This window comes from Fulmarus glacialis, unplaced genomic scaffold (assembly GCF_000690835.1).
Source record: "Fulmarus glacialis isolate BGI_N327 unplaced genomic scaffold, ASM69083v1 scaffold15106, whole genome shotgun sequence".
Classification (NCBI taxonomy): Eukaryota; Metazoa; Chordata; class Aves; order Procellariiformes; family Procellariidae; genus Fulmarus; species Fulmarus glacialis.
The window spans coordinates 1-22113 of record NW_009216359.1 but is presented as its reverse complement, the minus strand read 5'-3'; the positions used below and the strand labels follow the sequence as shown (position 1 = coordinate 22113).

General features: G+C 36.4%; 1 protein-coding gene across 1 annotated transcript in view; it reads left to right on the top strand.

The window, feature by feature from the left end:
• Positions 1 to 12923, top strand: part of CNKSR2 (connector enhancer of kinase suppressor of Ras 2) — a gene marked incomplete at its 5' end in the record, with an annotated part of 137356 nt that extends 124433 nt beyond the window's left edge. The window contains 5 exons of the mRNA XM_009579277.1: positions 8270 to 8340; positions 9104 to 9204; positions 10643 to 11150; positions 11497 to 11684; positions 12073 to 12923. Coding sequence (XP_009577572.1) covers positions 8270 to 8340; positions 9104 to 9204; positions 10643 to 11150; positions 11497 to 11684; positions 12073 to 12288 — 1084 coding nt within the window. The remainder of the gene's footprint in view (positions 1 to 8269; positions 8341 to 9103; positions 9205 to 10642; positions 11151 to 11496; positions 11685 to 12072) is intronic.
• Positions 12924 to 22113: the final 9190 nt, after the last annotated feature.

Below are 22113 nucleotides of genomic sequence, written 5' to 3'. Positions count from 1 at the left end.
CCAAGTAAAGACCTGAAAGATTCCAACACAATATTTCTCTTAAAAAGAAACTGTTTGAAAATTGAAGTATTCTGAATTAAATTTCTATTTATTATAAGCAAATTTCAGGCTGCATATCCTCTGTATTTTTATGTATGGAATATAACCAAGCGAGTTACTCAAGGCTTTCCCTAAGCCGTCCTGTTTATCGCTGAAGTTCATTCAGCTGTCTTCCTTAAATTTTGGGCATGTTAGTCTCCTTGACAGATCTTGGCCAGCTCAGATGGTGGGCCAGTATTAATGATTCTTTCACAGTTTTAATTTACTTCCAATCTTCACTTACAAATAAGCTAACACCTAAGAAAAGATCTTGGCGACTAAAAATTTCAGAAATATATCCCTTTTAAACAAGAGTTCCTGGAGAAGTGAGCAGGAGAGTAATCATGTCAGATCTGTCCGTCCTAATTTAACAGGTCTTTAACAAATAGAGCCGAGTAAGTTATCAAAGAGCTCTTACACCTCAGTCCCTTTCCCAATGAAAAGCAAGGAGATAATTCTGCAAAACATGAAAGGTATTTTTCAAATAGAAATCCCTGAAATGCAGATTGCCAATGGTGTTTTAAGTAAATATAAACAGCAGGTTTTCCCCTTCTTCCTTTATGTTCCCATAAACTTGTTTCAAATCCAGGAAAAATAGTCCGTGCCCAAGGCTACTTCAGTTTTCTCATTTACTGTTCTCACATAAAAGTGCGTAAGTTGCAGCACAAGTAAAACTATTTTCTGATCAGAATTAGCTGCAGGCCCCAGAGGCTGGATGAAACCACGATGTATATGGGAATGAACAGTGCAATAGCAGAGCTACAATGCTCCGTCTGGGGAAAATACTACACCAGGAAGTACTAGTACGGAGCTGTACGTCTTCAAAACCTCCTTTTTTTTGGCTAGCCACCTAACTCCTCCTTTGTCTGATTTACGGACTACTTGCCATAGACTTGTGAACTACTATTTCCCCCTCAATACAGTTTGAGAACCACTGGCTTATAGCATTACTCTAAAGGAGTTCAAAGGAGTTTACAATACACAATTGCAATTATCCTATATGCAATCCAAATTAGCATTCAGGTGTGAATTTCTCCCTAATGCGCAGGAGTTAGGATTTGCATTAGCTTTCTGTACTAGTTTAAATTACAAAATTAACTTAATCAAATTCTGCTGTAAATAATACCATTGTGAATTGGTATAGTTCTTCTGGGAGTCAAACAGTTCAATGCGTTTAATATAGCAGATTTTGTGATTACAGTGCTGTACCTCTCCGTGATGAATGAACGTGCCATTACAGTCACATATTGTGATGTTATACTGGAGATACTAAGTTAACACTGCAAAATCTGAAGTTTCTAGTAATAGAAATAAGTAATATACATGATTAAATAAGTCAGGCATTTAACTGTGTTGTTTGGCCTATTTGATCTGATTTCTTTAAGAGTATGTAGAAGTAGAATTACATAATTTCACAATAAATCATCCCATCTCTTAAAAAGAAAAATTCCCCTCTAAAACCCAAAAAAACCCACCCATACCTTTTCAGGCCATACTAAACTCAGTTCTCTTGCTCATAAAGACTGTTTCATTTCTCCAAAGCTTTATTTTGGGCCAATCATTGAGTGAAAGCTAGGGTAAAAGTTTGAATAACTGAGTAAAATTACAGCATGCATTAAATGTTAAGAAATCCTGGCTTGGATTGACTTTTATAGCTTTTCATCCCTTACCTGTACTTTTGTAAGTATGGTAGAAAGACTATCTGGAGAATACTATGTGGTTGCACATGCTGAAGCATATATAATGTCACAGTCAGTGTAGGAAGTGGTAGGTGCATGCAGCAGCTAGTACTTGCCTTTAAGTGGATACCAGAAAGTTTGGTGAATTACCCAGAGTAATACAGTAAATCAATAGGACAAGGTTACAGTAGGGTGGAATCCGGTAGCTGCATTTGACTAATGAAGGAAATATCTTATTGTCAGCTTAATAGATTTCTTTAAGTATCAGCTTGAAACTCCAAGCTTGACATAACAATGACTATTCCTTTTTGATTTGCCTAAGCAGCGTTAGTGCTGCCACAAACGTGTTTGTAAATGTGTTTGAAAATTGGCAAGAGAAGTACCAGTTGAGTGAGGTTTTGTGACTGTTTTGTAGATTTCCTTAGGGTTTATTATTGGTTTTATCTGAAATTATAGTCTATCATAAAGTTATTGTGTGCATCTTCTCTGTGATACACAACTATATTTATACAGTAAGATGCTATTTCATTTGTTACCTGAAGGGTAATTTATTTGCTATGGAAGTAGTGAACTTTTTTGTCTATCATCCGCTGGGGGGAAGGAAAAAAGGAAAAAAACAAAACCCACACCAAACCAGACTTCCGACTACAAAGGCATAGTTGTGCATTTGGTTGATAGGGTGAAGTTAAAAAAAAAAAAAAAATTCCCATAAGTGCATGAAGTAGATGCACATGCAAAGAGGGCATAAATTGCTATGGTTCACTTGTCAACTCTTAAGCTGTCTGGGGCTTTTTTCATATTTTTCAGCCTGACAAATGTAAGAAGACAATGCATGAAACAAGATCAACAGAGTCATGTCAAATTATCAAATCAGAGAGTACTTACAGTTTATCCCATGAATGATTTTACTTAACAAATTCCAGCAACTGTGACAAATAAAATAGTAGAAATACAGGCTGCTGAGAGTTGATATATTCGGAGAGATGAGTTCATTGACAAGGCTCTGCTCAGTGTTACATTTCACTGAGAGACATCAGTTACGTTTTTGGGCTTCTTTTGTGTTGAGGAAGATCAAGGCATCATTTTAGCCGTACATATTACAGGAACCTTTATTCTGTTAAATTAATATATTACCTCTATAACCTTAGAAAATAGTGAAAATAATTAACTTTAGGAACCGAAATGGGAAACATATTGATTTTTCAGGTGTCCGGTAAGAAAGACTGGCCAAGAAGAAGCCAGCATAACAAGTACAAAATCAATTTTAAAATATAATTCTGTATTGCAAAGAATTTTGTAGTGAATTCAAGAATCTGATTATCCCCCTGATGTAAAAAAAAAATACAAAGTTTTTTATGAGAAATTAAATATAAATTGCCCTGAATAAATTCTACGTATGAAGTAAATGGTTCAAGGGAATCTATATTTTAATAGACTTAAAGATAACTTGATTAAGTCAAATTTAGCTTCCACTTCAGTTCTGGTTTTTTCTTTTAATCAAATAAGCTCAAGTATGGATGCAATCTCAAAAGCGAAGAAAGATATATTCCTGCACTGAAACATTTATAATACAAACTGAGATGGCATACAAATGCAAGTATTAATTGATGAAAAGATGCAAGAAATATAGGAAATATATAACAATTTATTTACTATCCTTTAATGCCTCAGTATTTCATTGGTTTCATTTTTAAGGGAACATTTAACAGAAAGAAATAGTGAAAGTGGATGGACTCTTTCTTGAATTTACACCTTTTCAGGATATATTCTTTATTTACCTTTTCACTTGAATTAAATAGTTTCTTCTATATACCAGCCATCTTGCATGTGCAAAAAGTGTATCCAGCATTGACGATATTAGCAAATAAAACTTATTTGAACCACAGAAACTCACTACTTCCTGACCTATTCTCCATGGATTTATGGAACGGTTTTAACCATAACTCTAAAAATAACAGCCTTGCACCTCTTTTTAAAAAAAAAAAAAAAGTTATCCTCTTACCTTTGGTTTTTATTCTCCTACACTACTGTAGAAGATTTTTATTTATTATAACTGAGATTGTCCAAGTTGTTTTGGTGTTTTTACTTCTGCTATTTTACTCTGGACTGTAGAAAGGAATAGGCAAGTGGGTGAAGTGTGATGCCACTATGAAAACTATTGTTGCCTTCAATCCCAGAACCTCACACTGACCTTGGGCTGGCTCATCACTGTATGCGGCAAGAGTAAATTATAACAGACAGTAAACAGAAACTTACTGCATTTGTACAATGCGTAATGGCATATTCTTGGTTTTAATATTCTGCGTTAGGACAGCAAAGCTATACGAAATTGTTTCCCCCATCATTTGGTCCACTTTAATATTTTCCAGTGTTTTTATTAAATGATCAGTAAGAGAATGTGCTCCTGACAATTCAGGGCATTTCAAGCATGACTCACTCTTCACTATCAAGTTTTGGTTATTGTCACAGCTACTTAGTTCATCACTGCCCTCAGTGCCTTTGTAATCATCACGTTCCAGGCCTGGGGGTAGAATTAGACTCTCAGAAGAGGCCTTGGGCTGTAATCCCCTGGTACTAACCAGAATTATCTCTGTAAATTTAACTTAACTTTCTACCATGAAGTTCTGTTTTATCCCAAAGCAATGACAACTGTGCCTGTTTGTAATCAACAGAATTAATTAAAGCCAAGTCTGATTTATTTAGAATTTAAAGCATTGAGACAAAGTACAAAACTTACTTATGTATTTAGATGACTTGACTTGAAGCTTACCTTTCCCTGCATTTGGTTCACTAAGGTACAGGCAATAAAAAACAATTAATATACTTCTTGGTCCCCTGTAAGTCGTTACAATGTACCTCAGTAAGAAAGATGATATATCGTATGGAGATACTGTGCAATATTGAAGGTAAAATGTTGTAGCAAAGTATCCTTGGGATATTTAGTATGGCTCCATGTCATCACAACTAACTTCTATCTAGAATGCAAACCTTGTATTTCCTTGACTGGCTTAGACTCAAACTTAGTGAAACGTGCTGTTTAAGTTGTTCAATTATCAAAAGAAAAGAGCTGTTGAAATTATCAAACAAAACAAGGTAGGGTTTTTTGGGAGAAGAGGAGTCCAGCTTTCTGCCTCAGGAGGCCAAGTTCTATAGAGATGTACATGTAAGATTGCTATACAGGTACCTGGCAGAATATTGCATGTCTCTTTGTGATCACATGAAATTTAAAGAGCTATTAGGGGTACAGCTGTATAAACCACATTAGACAAACGATCTCCTGGGTTTTCTTCCACTATAGCTACTTGTCAAGTGTAGCATGTAGTCTTGCACTGCATGACCTTCAATTAAATATGCAGTCATCTATCCCTTAGAGAGGCCAATTCTGACACATACTCCTATTGCCTTCCTGAAACCTGACATTTGCCTACAAGGCATTCGATGCAGAGTTCAGAACCAAATGGCTGAGTTTCCAAGCTTTCCACGGAGAACTTTTTATAACCTTGACTGCCTGTTTTCTTAAAAATGAAAGTGGTTTGTTCATCAAGTAAATTCATCAAGTTTACACAGCGTTCCTTTTGAACTGAGTTTGCATTTCCTTGAAAAAGAAAAAAATGTTAACTGTAAGAAAAGGATCTGTAATCTCAGCACTTCTATAAGTCCTGATTAACCTCAAAAACATTCACCCATGCTTTTTTTAAAAACACAAAACCTAAAATTGAGATTCTTTTTCTTTTATCAGAAGAGATTTTATCATTATAAGCCACTGAATGTCATCAGATAACCCTTTTTGTTGTCTTGACAAAGAGGTAACTCTAAATTGTGGTAGATGAGGTAAGAAAGTACTTGTAACTATAGCTGGGGATCTTCTTGCCCTTTGGAAGAGAAAAATCTGAGCAGTCTTAGAGAAGGAAGATTACCTTCTGCTAATTCCAGATTTGGACATTGAGGCCATATGAGTAAAGCTGATACTCTTTGTATGCGAAGAATATCCGTGTTCTCCTGAAGGTTAATATTAACACCATGACTGTTATCTATATATGCTTTCAAGATTTGAAACCCTCAAATTAACAATGAGCAACAGGATAAATTTGGCAAGAAATTTAAGACAATATAAATTTCTATGCACTGACCACCAAAACAGCTAAGTCTGTTTTAACTTTGGAAATGGTAATGAGTCCTAATTTATCATTGGTGCTTCAACAGAATCTTAGTTGAAGTCGCTGAGGCATTCTGTTTAATTGCCAAAGGCATATGGTAAAGTATGACTAAAACTATTTTGCTCCAATGCTAATGAGTTTAGAAATTCAGGAACAACTGTTGAAAAAATAGTGAATACAAATGCTTAATAATGAGCAAGGGTATGATGTCATTTCAATTACTGCAATAAAGAATATGCCTTTCAAGAGAAGCAAATGTCAAGTGACCAGCATGCCGTTTGTTGAATGAAATTATGCTGGTGAGCACTGCAGAAAAGCTTTTCTGTAAACCTGTTAATCGATTTGAAATTTACTTCCTTCATGATAAGGTTGAGTTACTGACATGCTGATGCAAACAATGTCTCTGTAAGCAGTCCTAACCCTGCAGCTGATATTTGTGAAAACTAATCATCATTTCCATTTTTATTTCCAATTTGCTCACTTCTGTTTTAATACTGAAAGGCAAAGCAATATTATCTCTTTATATTTTCATATTTTTGCAAGTAAATTAAACCCTATAACAATTCCCTGTGAGTAAGAAGTAAATTATGTTGTCCCCTTTGGAAACTTATGAAAGTCATAAGATACGTAGAACGATTTGCTGAAGGCCATACAATGAGTCAGTGTTATATCCAATATTACAGATTAAGATCATTGCTCTGAGCAACTGCAGAGCGTTGCTTAGACCAGGAGATCAATACATGCTGAACTGTATGCTATTTTTAGTGGAGAGTTCACTCTTCCTTCATTTTCTGCCTCCTTGCTGTGAATACCGTCTTTCATATACTATGCTAGTAGACCAATAATACATTCACATATGTCCTTAGAAGACTTTTTTTCTGTTCTAGTACAAGTGGGAAAGAATTACATGGAATAGTTTTCTTGTTTTAATCTGCAAAAAACTTGTCCTTATGATATAGTATGTATTGTTTACTAATGTCTTTCTTGAAGTCTTTGAAAGATGTTTTTGTCATGATATGATTCATTAACCAAGAACATAATTATTAACAAATGTTATGTTGCAACGTTAAAAAAGAAAAAAGACCTGCTTCTAGAAAACTCTTACGTGCAATATACTAGGAAATTAATGACATAGTAAATAATTTAGTCACTGAGTAAAGGAATACTTAAGAATGCGTTCCAGTCATTACAGATGTCTATTAATAGGGCTTTTTTCTTCAATTATATTTCCTTGTTGATGAAAATAAGCTGATTCTTCATTTTCCATTTGCTGAACGTTAAGAAGAGACTTTCCTCTCTATGCGTTAACTTCCTTTTCTCCTGTCTTTCAATTATATATTGTATAAACATCCAGTAATCTTATATAAAGAAAACTCTAAAGGTATTTTCCCTGAAAACAAACTACAATATTTTCCTAATGAAATGAAGAATCTTATTTTTGATCCAACTAATTGATTTTGGGACAAAGAAAGAAACCAGAACATCCAATATGAAATGCAAGTATTGAAGTACTTTCGATTTACCAAGTCTTGTTTTAGAAACCTAAGATTTTGTATTAAAAAAATCAAAGGAAACTAATGTTGATACCGCAGTTCAACAAGCCTAAATATTTATATCACCAGTATCATGAATCTAGACTAGCAAATAACCAATGGAATACTGTCACAGTCTGTTTTAGCTTTTTGAGTATACAAATTTAATACAACTTATTTCCTAACACAGGTTTTCATACAACTGTTGTCATAATTCTGTTTTATTTTATAGTATTTTGGCAATTCAGGCAAGTTCTTGAAATTAATAGAAGTAGCAATCGGAATAAATGCAGTATGCTCCTCTACTCAATGTCTCTGGAAACCATTCCACACAAATAGTTTGCAGATGCAGCTTAGAGAGGATTTGATTCTGCTTAAGGTGGAGACAGAGCTGGACATTCTCTGTTCTACACAGACTATTCTAAAAATTTCGTTTAGTTATTGCTAAAGTTAGCATATTAGTATGTATGCTTCACATTTTCTTGATGACAGAAGGAAGATTCATGTCATGATTCTTCAGTTTTCTAGGCAGCAGAATAAAACGCAATGAGTCTGATACTCCACTAGGCAAACATTCTCCAGCAGCTGTGAATAGAAGTCCAGAAGTACATCTGCATTGTACATGAACTGGAACATCCTTCACTTAAAATTATTAACCACTGAACACATCTGAATCATGATTTTAACAGTCTGAACATTGTTCAAATTTTGGACTAAGCATTGTCTCTGACTTTTCCAAATGTTAAGAATGGGTATGCCCTCAGATTTACACTAGATGTTCCTTTTAAGTATCTCTTTTCCTCATTTTTTATTGTTCTATTAGATGGATGAATCGTTTGGGTCTCGCAGCAATTGGCTACACACCTGATGACAAGGATATTCATCCAGATGAAGGTAATGCTTCAGCGATTGTAATTAGGAGAAGAGAGCAGAGATTACATATCTGTTCATTATTTGAACAAAGTTGGAGATGGTATAACTGACTTACTAACATACGCGCCATATCTTTTAAAATAACAATATTCATAAGAATCCATATCCTTAAAGAACTATATTTATTGGTGCCACCACCAAAGAAAATAAAATCCTGAGTAATAATTTTAAGAAATATTTAAAACAAGTCATAAAGAGAATGCAAGGTTCAGGGTGAGGTATGATCTCCCAGATCACAGCCATCAGGTATGCTCATCACCCTAGAGCAAGTGAAGACATCACAGACACAGCTCAATACGTGCTTTAGAACTGGTTTTGCATCTCCTGAGCTCAGGTGCCAGCCTTGCCTTTTTCACCATCACCCACAGTGGAACCTGTTATGCTAACATAATTAAATTAAGTGTTGAGGCTCAGCTCTAATTTGGCATCTAGAATGAAGTTTCTCTTTGAAAGTCTGTGACCAGAAGCTGTTTTTCATGTACAGTGGGAGTTAGGTGCCTAACCTGCTTTCTGTAACGCTATCCTAAAACATTTGAAGGTTCTTCTACCTATCTGTGTATCTTAGGTGCCAGACATTTTCACAAGTCTGTTCCTTAGTGACTGCCAAGCCACCTAGGTGACTATGAAATGTCTACCTTTGCATGCTAACGATATTTTTAAAATGTGGGACCCACTTTGTTGTTACAAAAGCACGTGAGTGAAACCCGAAATGCTTTGTTAGCAGATTACTGGAGTGAAAGCGACCAGGATGACATCGACGGCTCTTTAACCCTGAAGCAGGAAGGCTCTTCAACACTGTGTGACACCTATCATCGAACACCCTCAGTGAGTTATAAATATTGCATTTGACAGTAGGTCACCAAGAAATATCTGTGTGCATTGATTTGCATTTTCCTTGTTTTGGAATATTTAATTACCATAAAGGCAGAACAAAGATGGATCTCATTGTAAGAATTAAATTACTGCTGTTCCTCATGAGCTAAGACCTGAATGTTTCCATAACAAGACAATTATAAAGGAAGGAGAGGTAAATGTCTCCTTACACAGATATGTCTCCAGACTGTAAATATAATATTTTTTTTCAGATTTGGGAGATTACAGCTAATAATATGAACAGAATATTCAAATGTTGACTTTACTGCAGAACATGAAAAGAATGTGGTGGATGGGATAGTTTGTATTAACTGTGAACTGTTTTTCAAGTATGAATATTGGATACTGGACGCTAGAGATTAAGATCAGATCACATTCATGCAGTAATCATGTTCTAGTACAAACACTTTTTTACGAACATCTTTAGAGGCAAGGTTTTTTTTACAATATGAAGCATTGTGTACAATATCATAGTAGTGACAGTATTTTCTGTTAGTGTCATAAGATATTAAGCAGCTGATAAAAATACTTCTAATATATTGTGTATAGACAGGTTTTGATAACTGAGGAGAAAAAAACCATTTTGTATATAAACAGGCTTTAGTAGTAAATAAGGACATTTCTATTATACGGAACATAGGCTGTGATAATTATTCTATGTTTCCAAGCACAGATAGGACTGTTCTCTATTTTTCTTTCAGATTTTTCTTCAGCGTGAATGACACGATCCTCACACAGCCAGCACCAAAGAAAGAGTGACTGAGACAACAGCATCACATGGGTGAAGTTCAGACTGATTTTCACCCATGTGATGCTGTTTTATCAACTGGGATACAGGTTAAGCCCCTCCCTTTCTGTTTTTCCACTTTTTTGCCTTTCTCTTTGTTTTTGAATTAAAATTATACACAGACCCAGCAGAATTAATTAAAATAATTTGACAAGTTCAGCAGTCCCCCAAAATTAAAAAATCTTCTTGGGTGCTGAAATTTTTTTTTCTGTTTGGCTGGATACTTATCCCCTAAAAAAAGAAAGGAAATCCAATTATGGTTTCTTTTGGGGGCTTTCATGTCTTCACAGCACACTGCTGGACTGAGCATAAACTGGACAGGTCTTCAGGAAACCTGTACCAGTATTATACTGCTCTTTCCAGCAGGAGTTGCTCATGGGCAGAGAATGTGCAAAACAAGAATAGGGAGTGGTTAAAACATAGCACTTGCATAAAAGATCTCACTGCCAGTTATGTTCTGTTTACAGAGGTTCATATTATGACATACCAAAACACACACATCGTCCATTTTATTAGTATATATCATATAATGTTCTACGCTATAGTCATTTTCTTGGATCTGTTCAAAAAGTCTTACAGTCAGATGCTTTTGTATCTTTTCAGGTGAATTCTTCAAGTCCATTCCCTGAAGCCAAACATGGTCGACACTTTTCAAGTGAATCAACATATTCTCATTCTTCTGCTGAGGATTCTCGACAAGATGTAGCAGGAAGCACACACTCATCAGGGTGCAGACCGCCCTACCGAGAAAGACGCTCATGGCAGGATCTGATAGAGACTCCGTTAACCAGTTCAGGGCTCCATTTTCTTCAGACTGTTCCTCCTGATGCAGAGTACATGAGTGGCCGACCTGGAATGTCACCAGACAGACGAAGACAAGCAACGCTACCAGTACAAAGACGTCATAATTATGAGCAGGATGGGCCTTTCCCTTTGGTGGAATGTCAAAGGGGACATAGCTCTCACAGCAGGCCACAGAAGCAACGTAGTCAAAGCCTTCCCCGAAACAGAGATATCAGGGGTAAGGGATGTATGAAGTCCATAGAAGGAACAGATGACAAGCTAGAAGACAAAATTCCTATTAGAAGGCATAATAGTTTCTGTGCAGAAGGTAAGCTTTTGTAGATATTCTGATCCTCTTTACTGCCATTGAGTGCCAGAGCAATATTGCCATTATTCTCAGCAAGGTTTTTGCGGTTGAACTGTTATATGTTGGCAAATTCATCAGTCACTACACAGGAGTTTGCACTTAAAATGCTTGGATGTAATGCTAGGAATATAGCTTTGGGGCTGATCAAAATGTTCTTGTTTTATCAAAACAAAAATTGGAAGACTGTGTTATAGGATTACTTTATACATCAATTTGCAGTATTGCTTGCTAGTTTTAGAGACTTCATCTGAATGATTAAATTTGTTGTTAGGTTTCTTTATCTATTTTCTTTCAGAAAACATAAAAGAAATTGGAGAAAATACAGATGGTCTGCAAGAGCTATACAAATCTCTGGAACAAGCTAGTTTGTCAGCTTTTGGAGAGCAGCGTCCTTCCACCAAGCAGGAGTTCCGCAAGTCTTTTGTAAAGAGATGTAATGATCCAATTATCAATGAAAAGCTTCACCACATCAGAGTTCTCAAGAGCACTTTAAAAGTAAGGCCTTATCATTAATTTTGTGTATGAGCAATATAAACTAGTAAAAGTATAATCTCTTCATGTTTTCCATGGATAAGGCTTTCTTTGTAGCTTTTGAATTAAGTTCCAAAGAAACTAAGAATACTTGAAAACAAACATGTTTCTGCTTAAGGAAAAAAAAAAAAAATTCTGCACTCTTTATAGGCATATTGTAGAAAGTGCCAAGAACTCAGTTGTTAAACAGTTTAAGCTGTAATAGCTCCTGAATATAGGTAAAAGATTCAAGTGTCCGTAGTAGTTTCCCTAGCACTTTGCATTAAAATGAAAGAAGAAATAAAGTGCCGAAATACAAAATGTGGCATAAGTTTCATTTTGACGTGTACTGTGTCTTTCTGGAATTTGATAGGCAAAGGAAGGGGACCTCACAGTTATCAACAGCCTTCTGGATGATCCCAACTTAACATCAATGAAGTTTAAAGATTGGAAACTAAAGAACTATGAGTTTTTCCTGGACATTTGTGAGTACAGTGCTGCTGTGAAATCTCAAAATGGAGCATCTGAACTTGCAACCTCAGCACCAATGCTGACACATACACACTCATTCATTGAAACTCACGTGTGACAGGACTCATGTCCTGAATAATTGCTGGGTGCCATGAAAAATCGAGTAAGACAAACACTGTAATATTTATTGATAATGTACTCAGCAGTACTGTAAATAAGTTGGATAAGAGAATAGTGCCACAGGATGCCTACGACATTGCATGATAAAACAATAATATTCTTTATGAATTTTTTTTTGTTTGCTATTATCAACCAATGTCTGTATCAAGCTCTGCATTAGAAAGAAGCAGTGCAGAAGTGTAACAGAAAATAAATACCAGTATATTTAAAGTACTGTACTGAAACTAAGCTTATAGTATGAGCTCCTACAATCATTTTATATATTTAGATATATATGAAGACATATCTATGTATATAAAATGTAACACAATAGTTGACATTTATGTTTAAAATGCCCTGAAGTTCACATATTCACACATTTTTTTCTTGAGAAAAATATAAAATAAAAAAACAAATACATTGGCCGCTCTTAGAGATGAGCGTTTATTTTTGCAACATTTCCAGGTAGTGACCATCTTTGCAAATAAAAGGACAGAGTTATCAAAATGTAAACTCAATCCCTATGGTGTGCCTTAAAATGTACACTGTACATCTAGCAAATAGATCCCAACCTGGCCCTATGGGCATACTGTACATGCCATTTAGATACTGTGTTTGTAACATACTGTGCCTGCCTTTAAAATGAATGAACACAAGCAAGCAGGTATGGCACAGAGATTAAGACATGAGTAGAACAACGTCGGTTGTTCACTAATGCTGCAACTTAAACTGATTTTAATATAATTTGAAGTATTTCATGGTGAAAAAAACCATCTGCGCTGAATATGGTAGATACTGCAGGTTTCTTCACTGTGAATTTAAGTGACACATGACTGTGAGTCACAAAATTCAAAAAAGCTCTGATGCTTCAAGGATGAGAATTAAGTTTAAAAAAATCCTGAACTAATCAATTAAATTCTGTAATAGACTGACATCTAGAGCTGGCTAAATTATTCAAAATTATATAATGTCTGGCAATAATTTTTAACTGTTAGTAGTACATCAGCAAGTGGGTGAAGTTACTCAACACGTCATTTGAAAACCAATCTGTATTGATTGGTTTGGGAAGACACACAAGTCACATAGTGTATTTCACTTCCTTGCCTGGATGAGAATGATTTCTAATAATCAGATTTTGGAGAAAATACTTGTATTCTTAAAAAAAAAAAAAAAAAAAGATTGCTCTGAATGCTACTGAACATAAATTTCAAACACCCATTCACATCAAGCATTTGACTGTGCTTGCTAGAATATTTCTAGAAAGCAGAACAAAGGGGATGTGAATACAGTTGATGCCATTTCACTTAAACATAGACATTCACTGGTAATTTTTTCACAAGATAAACCTAGTTGTGTCTCATACATCAAGAACTGTAAAACTCATACAGTTCAATATAATATAGGAAAAAACATTATCTCAATGAGGTCCTAGTATCTAGGAAGAGATTTAATTATTCACAAAGCGAGAACTGGGTGAAGGTATCCTGTTTGTTTCAGTCTCCACAAAGCAGCTATGGTGGGCTGACCTTGGCTGGCCCACCAAGACGGACTCACTCCCCCTCCTCAACAGGACAGGGAGAGAAAATATGGTGGAAAAGCTCATGGGTTGAAATAAAGACAGGGAGATCACCTACCAATGACCGTCATGGGCAAAACAGACTTGACTTGGGGAAAATTGATTTAATTTATTGCCAATTAAAAAGAGAGAGTTTCTCCTGTTGAGAAACAAAGACAAAACTAAAAACACCTTTCCCCCACTTCCCCCCTTCTTCCCAGGCTCAATTTCATTCCTTCGTTCCCAGCTTTTCTACCTCCTTCCACCCTCAGTGGCACAGGGAGATGGGGAATGGGGATTGCAGTCAGATCATAACACATTTCTGCTGTTCCTTCCTCACACTGTTCCCCTGCTCCAGCGTGGGGTCTCTCCCATGGGCTGCAGTTCTTCAAGAACTGCTCCAGCATGGGTCTTTTCCATGGGGTACAGTCCTTCAGGAACAGACTGCTTCAGCGTGGGTCCCCCATGGGCTGCAGTTTCTGCTAGAAAACCTTCTCCTGTTCTGGGCTCCTCTCCACGGGCTGCAGGTTCTGACAGGAGCCTGCTCCTGTGTGGGCTCTCCACATGTTGCAGTTTCCCTCAGGAATCACCACCTGCTGAGGCATGGGGTCCTCCACGGGCTGCAGTATGGATATCTGCTCAGGCGTGGTCCTCCACGCACTGCAGGAGGACAACCTGCTTCACCATGGTCTTCTCCACAAGCTGCAGGAGAATATCCGCTCCAGCACCTGGAGCACCTCGTCCCCTTCATTCTTTACTGATGTTGATATATACAAAGTTGTTTCTCTTACATTTTTCTCACTCCTTTCTCTCACAGCTGCTGTGCAGCATTTTTACCTTTTCTTAAATAAGTTATCACAGAGGCGCCACCAGCCTCCCTGATGGGCTCAGCTTTGGCCAGCAGCAGGTCTGTTTTGGAGCCAGCTGGAACTGGCCGTGTCCAACACGGGAGCAGCCCCTGGTCTTTTTTCAGAGAGGCCACCCCTACAGTCCCCCTGCTACCAAAACCTTGCCATGTAAACCCAATATAGCAGCTGAAGACACACAATTCAGATTTGTTTTTTACTCTCATTTGCACTGGCATTTATTTGAACCACAGTAGATGCAGTGATTAAACAAGTAATAGTCTATAGCAATATAAGATGTTTTTAGTAGAGAGGTATTATTGACAGCTGTTTTGAGTTCTTTGCATCACACAGGCAATTGATCCACAGCATCACTGCAACCAATGTATAACAACATTTGGATAGAACATACAACATGAAGGCATATTTGGCCTGCTTCAACATAGTAATCAACTCTATGCTTAAGAATCACTGAAGACAATGGCTCCTTAAATGCACGCATCAGAGCTTAATCACATTTCCATTGAAGTAAATAGCAAAACTCCGGTGACTTCAGAGGAGCAGGATCACGTAGTATATGTTTTGCTTGAATATTAAACATGCACTTCACCCTCTGTCTAAGTACCTGATGTAATAAAAAGATACAGGAAATATAGACAAAAAATTTGCCACCACAGGTTTCACCGATATTGGAGTTGCAGTATTCATGCAAAACATAGAACTAAATTGAAATGTATTTACTATGTGAACACTGTAGTTACTTGACAACTGAATAGCAGAAGCATAAATAGAGAGAATTTGTCTAGCTTTTCATATCAGATCTCTAAAAGTTATATATTTCACTATTTTTTAATACTGTCCTTCATATAATGTGGGAGAAATATTATGCAGTGAAGCAAGCAATGGGGTAAAGTACAGAAGCCTTTTAGAAACCAATTCATACTGTATGTGCAAGCAGTGACAGATGGTCACAGAATTAGTTAAATGGATTGAACTTTCTATATTCATAAAGAAATTTAAACATGCATTTTGTTTCAAAACTAAAAGACGGTTTGTGCTTTCATAATAAAAAGATCTATATGATTTTAAAATAGCTTTCAAAAAGGATTTCAAATGTTCCTGTATTGTAACTCAAGACAGAAATGACAATTGTCCACTGAGCTTATTCAATGAAGTCCCTAGTAGACAATGAAACAAACTATTTCCGTTCTAAAATGCTACTTACAGATACTGCTGAAAATGACAAACATCATTAGGAAGATATATTTTGCAAAAATAACACAAATAGTGAGGAAAATAGACAATCTCAATTTTCATTTCTGAAAGTTAAAAAAAAATTTCTGAAATATGAGTAGATGAGATAAAAAGTTGAGAGATCATATTTTTGCTCAGCTTATCTTTAAAATCTTTCATCTATTCTGAAATTCTCGGAGTCATGAGTCTGTATTCTGCTCTTGGAGAGCAGTTGTCATCAAATATGATTTGCACTGAAAAGTCAAGATAAATTATCCAAGAGATTCATAAGGTGAACTGAGACACACCGGAGAAATTTCCTATAATGGGGTTAAGATTAACTGGGAGAAAAGTTTGAAAGATTTGTCTAGCATTGCTTATGCCTTAGAGCAAGAAAATCTAGTTGTTAAATTAAGCAATACAAAGACTTTATTCTTTCACAAATGTCAGCTGGCATTTGAGAGACATTTCTCAAGAATTTTGTCATACTTCTTGCATGCATACTCAACTCCATACTACAGCCCTTCCCTCCCCACCACTAGTTTTTTCTTTCTGGATCTAGGTACTAATCTAGCTATACTATAGAAAGTCATGTACAAAGTCACCATAGCACAATTATTTGGAATTTCACAATCTTTGACTGGAATGCAAAGTGCAATATAGATATTGTATTTAAAATCCATGCACCAAATCCTGCTTATGTATTAAAATATGTCAAATTCTCCTGGACCGAAAGGTACTTAAACGCACTGTACAATGCAGCTGAAATTATTATGCTAGTTTTGATCAGACACTTTTAAATGAGGAAAAAAAAATTTCTTTGCTGTTGAGTTCATCAAGGGAAATATACAGCACCAGTACAACACATTTATTAACTTACTAGATTTCCTGCCTAAATGCTTAGATAAAACTACACAAAGAGATCATTTCAATGTGTTTTATTTATCCAGATCTTACTCAAGTTAGTGTCTTCATTCAGAATTCCTGCAGGCAAAACGTCCCTCAGTCAGCAGACTTTCTCTTTGACTTCACAAGCTTAGTCTTTTTGTTACTGGCTATTTTTTATTATAATTGATTTAACGCTCCCCCCAAGCTACTGATTCCCCTCCTTTTTTAATACTATTCTGTACTCACTGAAATCTCGGATCTTTGAGAGCTATCTTAGTAGCTATCTCAGCAGCACTTCCTGAGAAAACTGAGACCTTTTTCTTGGTTTCGTTACTTTGAGTGAAAACTTTCCTGAGCTTACTCTAATTAATATGAACAAGAAGTAATCAAAGGAGGAGGAGGAGGTTCTCATCAGTCTATACGTCCATATTCTTGAATACAAATAATGTAGAAATACTGGGCCCACACTCTGTGACAGTACAGGCAGGATTACATTTGCCCTCACAGTAATCAATCTGCCTTGGATTGTACAGGGCGTCTTTACCCTCCGTAACACAGGAGGTTGCTTCACTTCATTGGCAAAAACCACCCTGCTGTTTCATCAGCTTCTGATACAGTTCTACTTTCTCAAACACATCATGAACTGCTTTAGCAACATAAGAAAAGACTGATCAATTGCTACTAAAAGATTTTGGAGGATGAGATTTTCCATCTTTTCCAAGCAGGGAATTCTGAATATAAGTCAGTTAATACTCAGATGTGGCCTACTCTCTTTTGAGCTAGAAATGTGGTGCACCATTTGCTTTTTCCAAGGAAAAAGAAATGAGTTTTGCAGAGAATTGTTAGATGTACATGGCCACTTAACTTTATTCTTACTATCTTCAGCAGTTATAGCTTTCCAGGCCAAAATACTCACTCTCTGATCCAAGGTTTTGTGAAGGATAGTAAAGGTACCTTTGAAAGGGTTACTTTACAGAGGCATTGGGAAGTGCTCAGCCTTATCAGAATTTGTAGAATTCTACTGGTGACCTTTAGAAGATTTCACTTTGAATGTTAATAGGACTTCTGGAAGAAAAATGAAGAATCTGGTAGAAATTGTTTAACTTAATGCAAATCTGAGGAAAACGAAGGAAATTCTTGTATCTCTTATCTTATATCAAGTAATCCAAAGCAGACCTAAGCCCATCAAACACCTTATTTGCCATATTCTTTCATCATGTAGTCTTACTTGTCTTCCAAAGTAATAAAAATGTTCTTCTCTGCAAGAAACTAGTGGTACTTATGACCAAGGTGATGTATATCTGGGGGCTGTTTACAGCCTGGTAAACCTTGGCTGTTGCTCCCTTGAGGCAGGACAGCTCTGCCAGGCACAGCTATTTCTTGATATTTCACCAATGGTTTGGACAAACTCTTCATGCAATTGGGGCCAAAGTGCTTCAAAAGTGGGTTGTTTAAAACAGCCCTTGGCCAAGGCAAGATGCAGCAACTGATCGACAAAACTTAAGCCCCATCTGCAATGTCTGACAGCTACCCTTAAAACTATAATACAAACGATGCCTACCAAACAACTTTATTTACAGTTTAAACACTACAGTGTTAGCATAAGCAAATCTTGTACCTCTACAGAGATCCTGACTACTGTCTCTGGATCCAGTCCTGGAGAGATTGCTTAAGAAAGAGAGCACAGGTCTGTTTGTATTATTGGGCACACCCAAGTTCCTGCAGCGTAATGTTAGAGAAATAAGTGGTAACTTGGTCTCATAAAGGATTTTTTATTTCTCCTTAGTTTTCACAATAGGGAAATGAGGCATTTCTAGGGAAGACAGAAGGGTACAGATTATAGCAATGTGTTTTGCTTGGAGTGTAGGTTTGTAGATTTTCCACATACCACATGCCTTAGATCACTGAGCTTAAAATCTCGTTAGAGACAACACGCCATCTTCCCTGTTGGCAAATGATATTTACCACTAGTACAAAAAATAGGTAATAACAGGAAAGACTGAAGAAGCACTATTATCTAACTAATTTATATTAATCTTGGATGTTTCCCTCACTAAAGCTAAAGTTCAGAGTAGCTTTTTCAGGCAAGCTACTGTGGGGATAGGTTCCCCATCTCCTCTTATCCCAGACAAATTCACACTGTGTGGCTGAGGGTCTCAATGGGTGTTAACTGGGCATGCATCTGAAAATCAAACCAGAGCGGTATCTATTGATGAATGGAAAATACATTGTTGTTTAAACAAAAACTAGGAAGCTGTATTTTCTTAGTTGGTTTTAAAAATTATTTTCTTTACTCCCGTTACATATAAGCATAATCAGAAGTTGTACTTCTGATCAGTTCCATTCACTGACGTGTAGGCTGGCGACTCTATTCTCGATATAACTAATAGACGAAGAAGCATTTTCTTACAGCTTAGTTTCTGTGTTTTATGGGTTATAGCACACTTCCACATTCAGAAGGAGTATTACAAATAATATTGTTTAAGCTTTTATCAGTTTTTGAGACAGCTGATATACTACCGGGACCTACTCTTAATGAAAGTATTTAAAAAATTCATACAGATACTGCCCGCCATTATCTTCAGGAAAAGAACCATGTTCATTCTTAATGCAGGCCAGACAGTTTATTTTTATCAGACACATACAAGTGTTAAAAGTGACAATTAGGGACTTTGCTGTGTGCATTAATGCCACTGGATGAGCAGTATTTGAAAGAAAGCAATGTTGTAAAAATGCTAAAATACGTCAACAAACCGTTGTTTGACCAGCGAGGCCCTCTAGCTTCTGTCCTCACATTTCTAGAATATTGTTCATTCTCAGGCATTGGTGAGGGTATTAATACAGATCTTTTTACTAACTGTAAATGCATCTGTCCGAATGCTGCAGATTAAATAAGGATGTCGCATTATATATATTAACTCTATTGCATTTTTTTCACGAGCAAGCAAGCACGAAACAAATATGTCTTAACAAATCTTGTTCACTGGCCAAAATACCAGTAAGACCCTGTTACCAGTTAAGACTTCTGTTTTACTGAGAAACAAGGATTTCAGCTTAAAAATCCGAAAAGAAAACAGGTTAGGATATAAGAGAAATGCACTAGTATTAATAAACTTTTTACATTTGACACATACTGTATTACAAAGAAAAATATCCTTGTAAGACCATTAATTGCTGGGCCATAGGTGACTTCTGTCTAGTTTACTAAAGTAGCTAATAAAACTTGTATAGAGAGCCTTTTTTAGATAATGCTTACATGTATGAAAATGTATGACACCCTTGTACTATGGCTTGCACTTTACTTGCATTAAACTGTGAAGTAGGCTGTAGTAATGTCTTTGTATATTCAGGGGTTGAAATACCAAAGCACTAGAGTATCGTACTGCTGGTGTTCAACCTGTACTGTTAATTAAATCTGAACATGCTGACAATGTGTATTTTGAAAACCCCACTAAATTAAAATCGTTAGCAAATAATGCTATGGGGTCTCCATGGTCTTTGTTTCTTTGTAAATATACATTCTTACTGTTTCTGTAGCAATAGGAGGTTATAAACCAAACTTTCACTAGGACTGTTTTCAATAACAAAAAAATCTATAGCGCCTTGTATAAAAATCATGGAGACTCCATGACCTGTGGGCATTTTTTGTTTACAAGCAGTATGTATATATGTATTAGAGGCAGAACTGTTATTTATCACAAAGTTATGTTGTGGTTGATTCTTTCTAAAATAAATATATGTTTTCTGTCATTATGAAAAATAAGTATTTTAGAGCCATTTTGAAAAGTTTGAAGTGTCAAAGCTTCAAATACTAGTAATCTTCCATGTTTCAGCCTTGGTTTTCTAATCAGCTGTGAGATGAACTGAGAGGTAATGGTAAACCACCTGTCTATGCCAGGGAAAATGTCTGAATTATATCACAGTTTATGAGCATTCTGCAACTTTTCTATAATCACCATCTTGCTTAAGCGCTTTTATGAGCAGATGCTCCACCTATACCGTAGTAAAGTCCCTCAGCTCATTGATGCTACAGAGAGAGAAAATTAACTGCTCTAGATTAATACAGGTAAAACTAGGTTTCAACCCCTGGATAATACAGTATTTCTTCAGTTTCACAACAGTATTTTTAATTTTATACTTGTCTATGTTGAGAGATGATCCGATAGTTTATATAGGCAATGAACATTAGGTTTCTTTTTTTCCTCTTTCCAGATGAGTTCTGTGTGAATTACTGTAACTGGCTGCGTTTTTTCTATCACAGATTAACTTGTTAACTTTTTGTGTGTCTACAATGAAAATTTATGAATGGAAAACTTCACTGTGTGTTGCTCACTGGGCATATACCTCATGGTACATTGCACAGACGTGTAAGTTGTAAGTTGCACTGCAACATTAAAAAAGGAACATATTGCTCTTTTTTCAAAGATATTAACTTATTTAAGAGATATAGTCTGTACATTATTAAAAAGAACATTTATTCTTCCTAAATTCAAACAAAGCTTTTGTTTTGGGGAAAAAAAAAAGTTGTAAACTTCAGTTGTAAATTTGGACTTCAATAAACGAATTATCTGCACTTAAATTTTGTGCTTGTGTCTTGTGTGTGTGTGTTCTCCAATACCTGGAATTAAGAAGAGTAACCGCGGTGTAGCGTCAGCCCTGCATTTGGAGAGACAGAGCTTTTAGCAGAAGTAGAGCTTATAGCCAACGGATGATCTCTCCCTTGGATCGACCGTACCTCCCATGCCATTCGAACAGCTCAAGCTGTGGCTGCTTGACATGAATAGCCCTCAGAAAATTGTTCTGGCCGTTTCCTTGTTCAAAGAAAATGCAGCTTACCTGGGTTTTCTTTCTGTTTCGTGTTTTAAAATGGGGACATTTAGGATTTGCGCTTTGCTGACTGAAATGTAATTAGTAATCTTGTACTCTGGAGTAGATGTTGGGGGAGAACATTTTCTAGGAGCTAACAGGAAAAAAAAAAGAAGTATCAGAGAGACGTCAGTTCATCACAGGACTGAAGACTCTGCTACAGTGATCTTTGCGTGTGCGGTCTCCGCTGAAGGTGCTGACACGGGCAGGTATCTCTGAAGACGGTATTTTAGAGGCCATACTGACGAGGACCCACAAGTCTACTTCTAAATGGCAGGCACTGTGTAGTGCAGGATTGAATCAAGATAACTGAGTACGGTGTCTTACACGGCTATCAAAACGCATCCGCTGTTGTAGCTATTTAGTGACATTCGTTCTCGTAAAGCCGCTGGGTGCC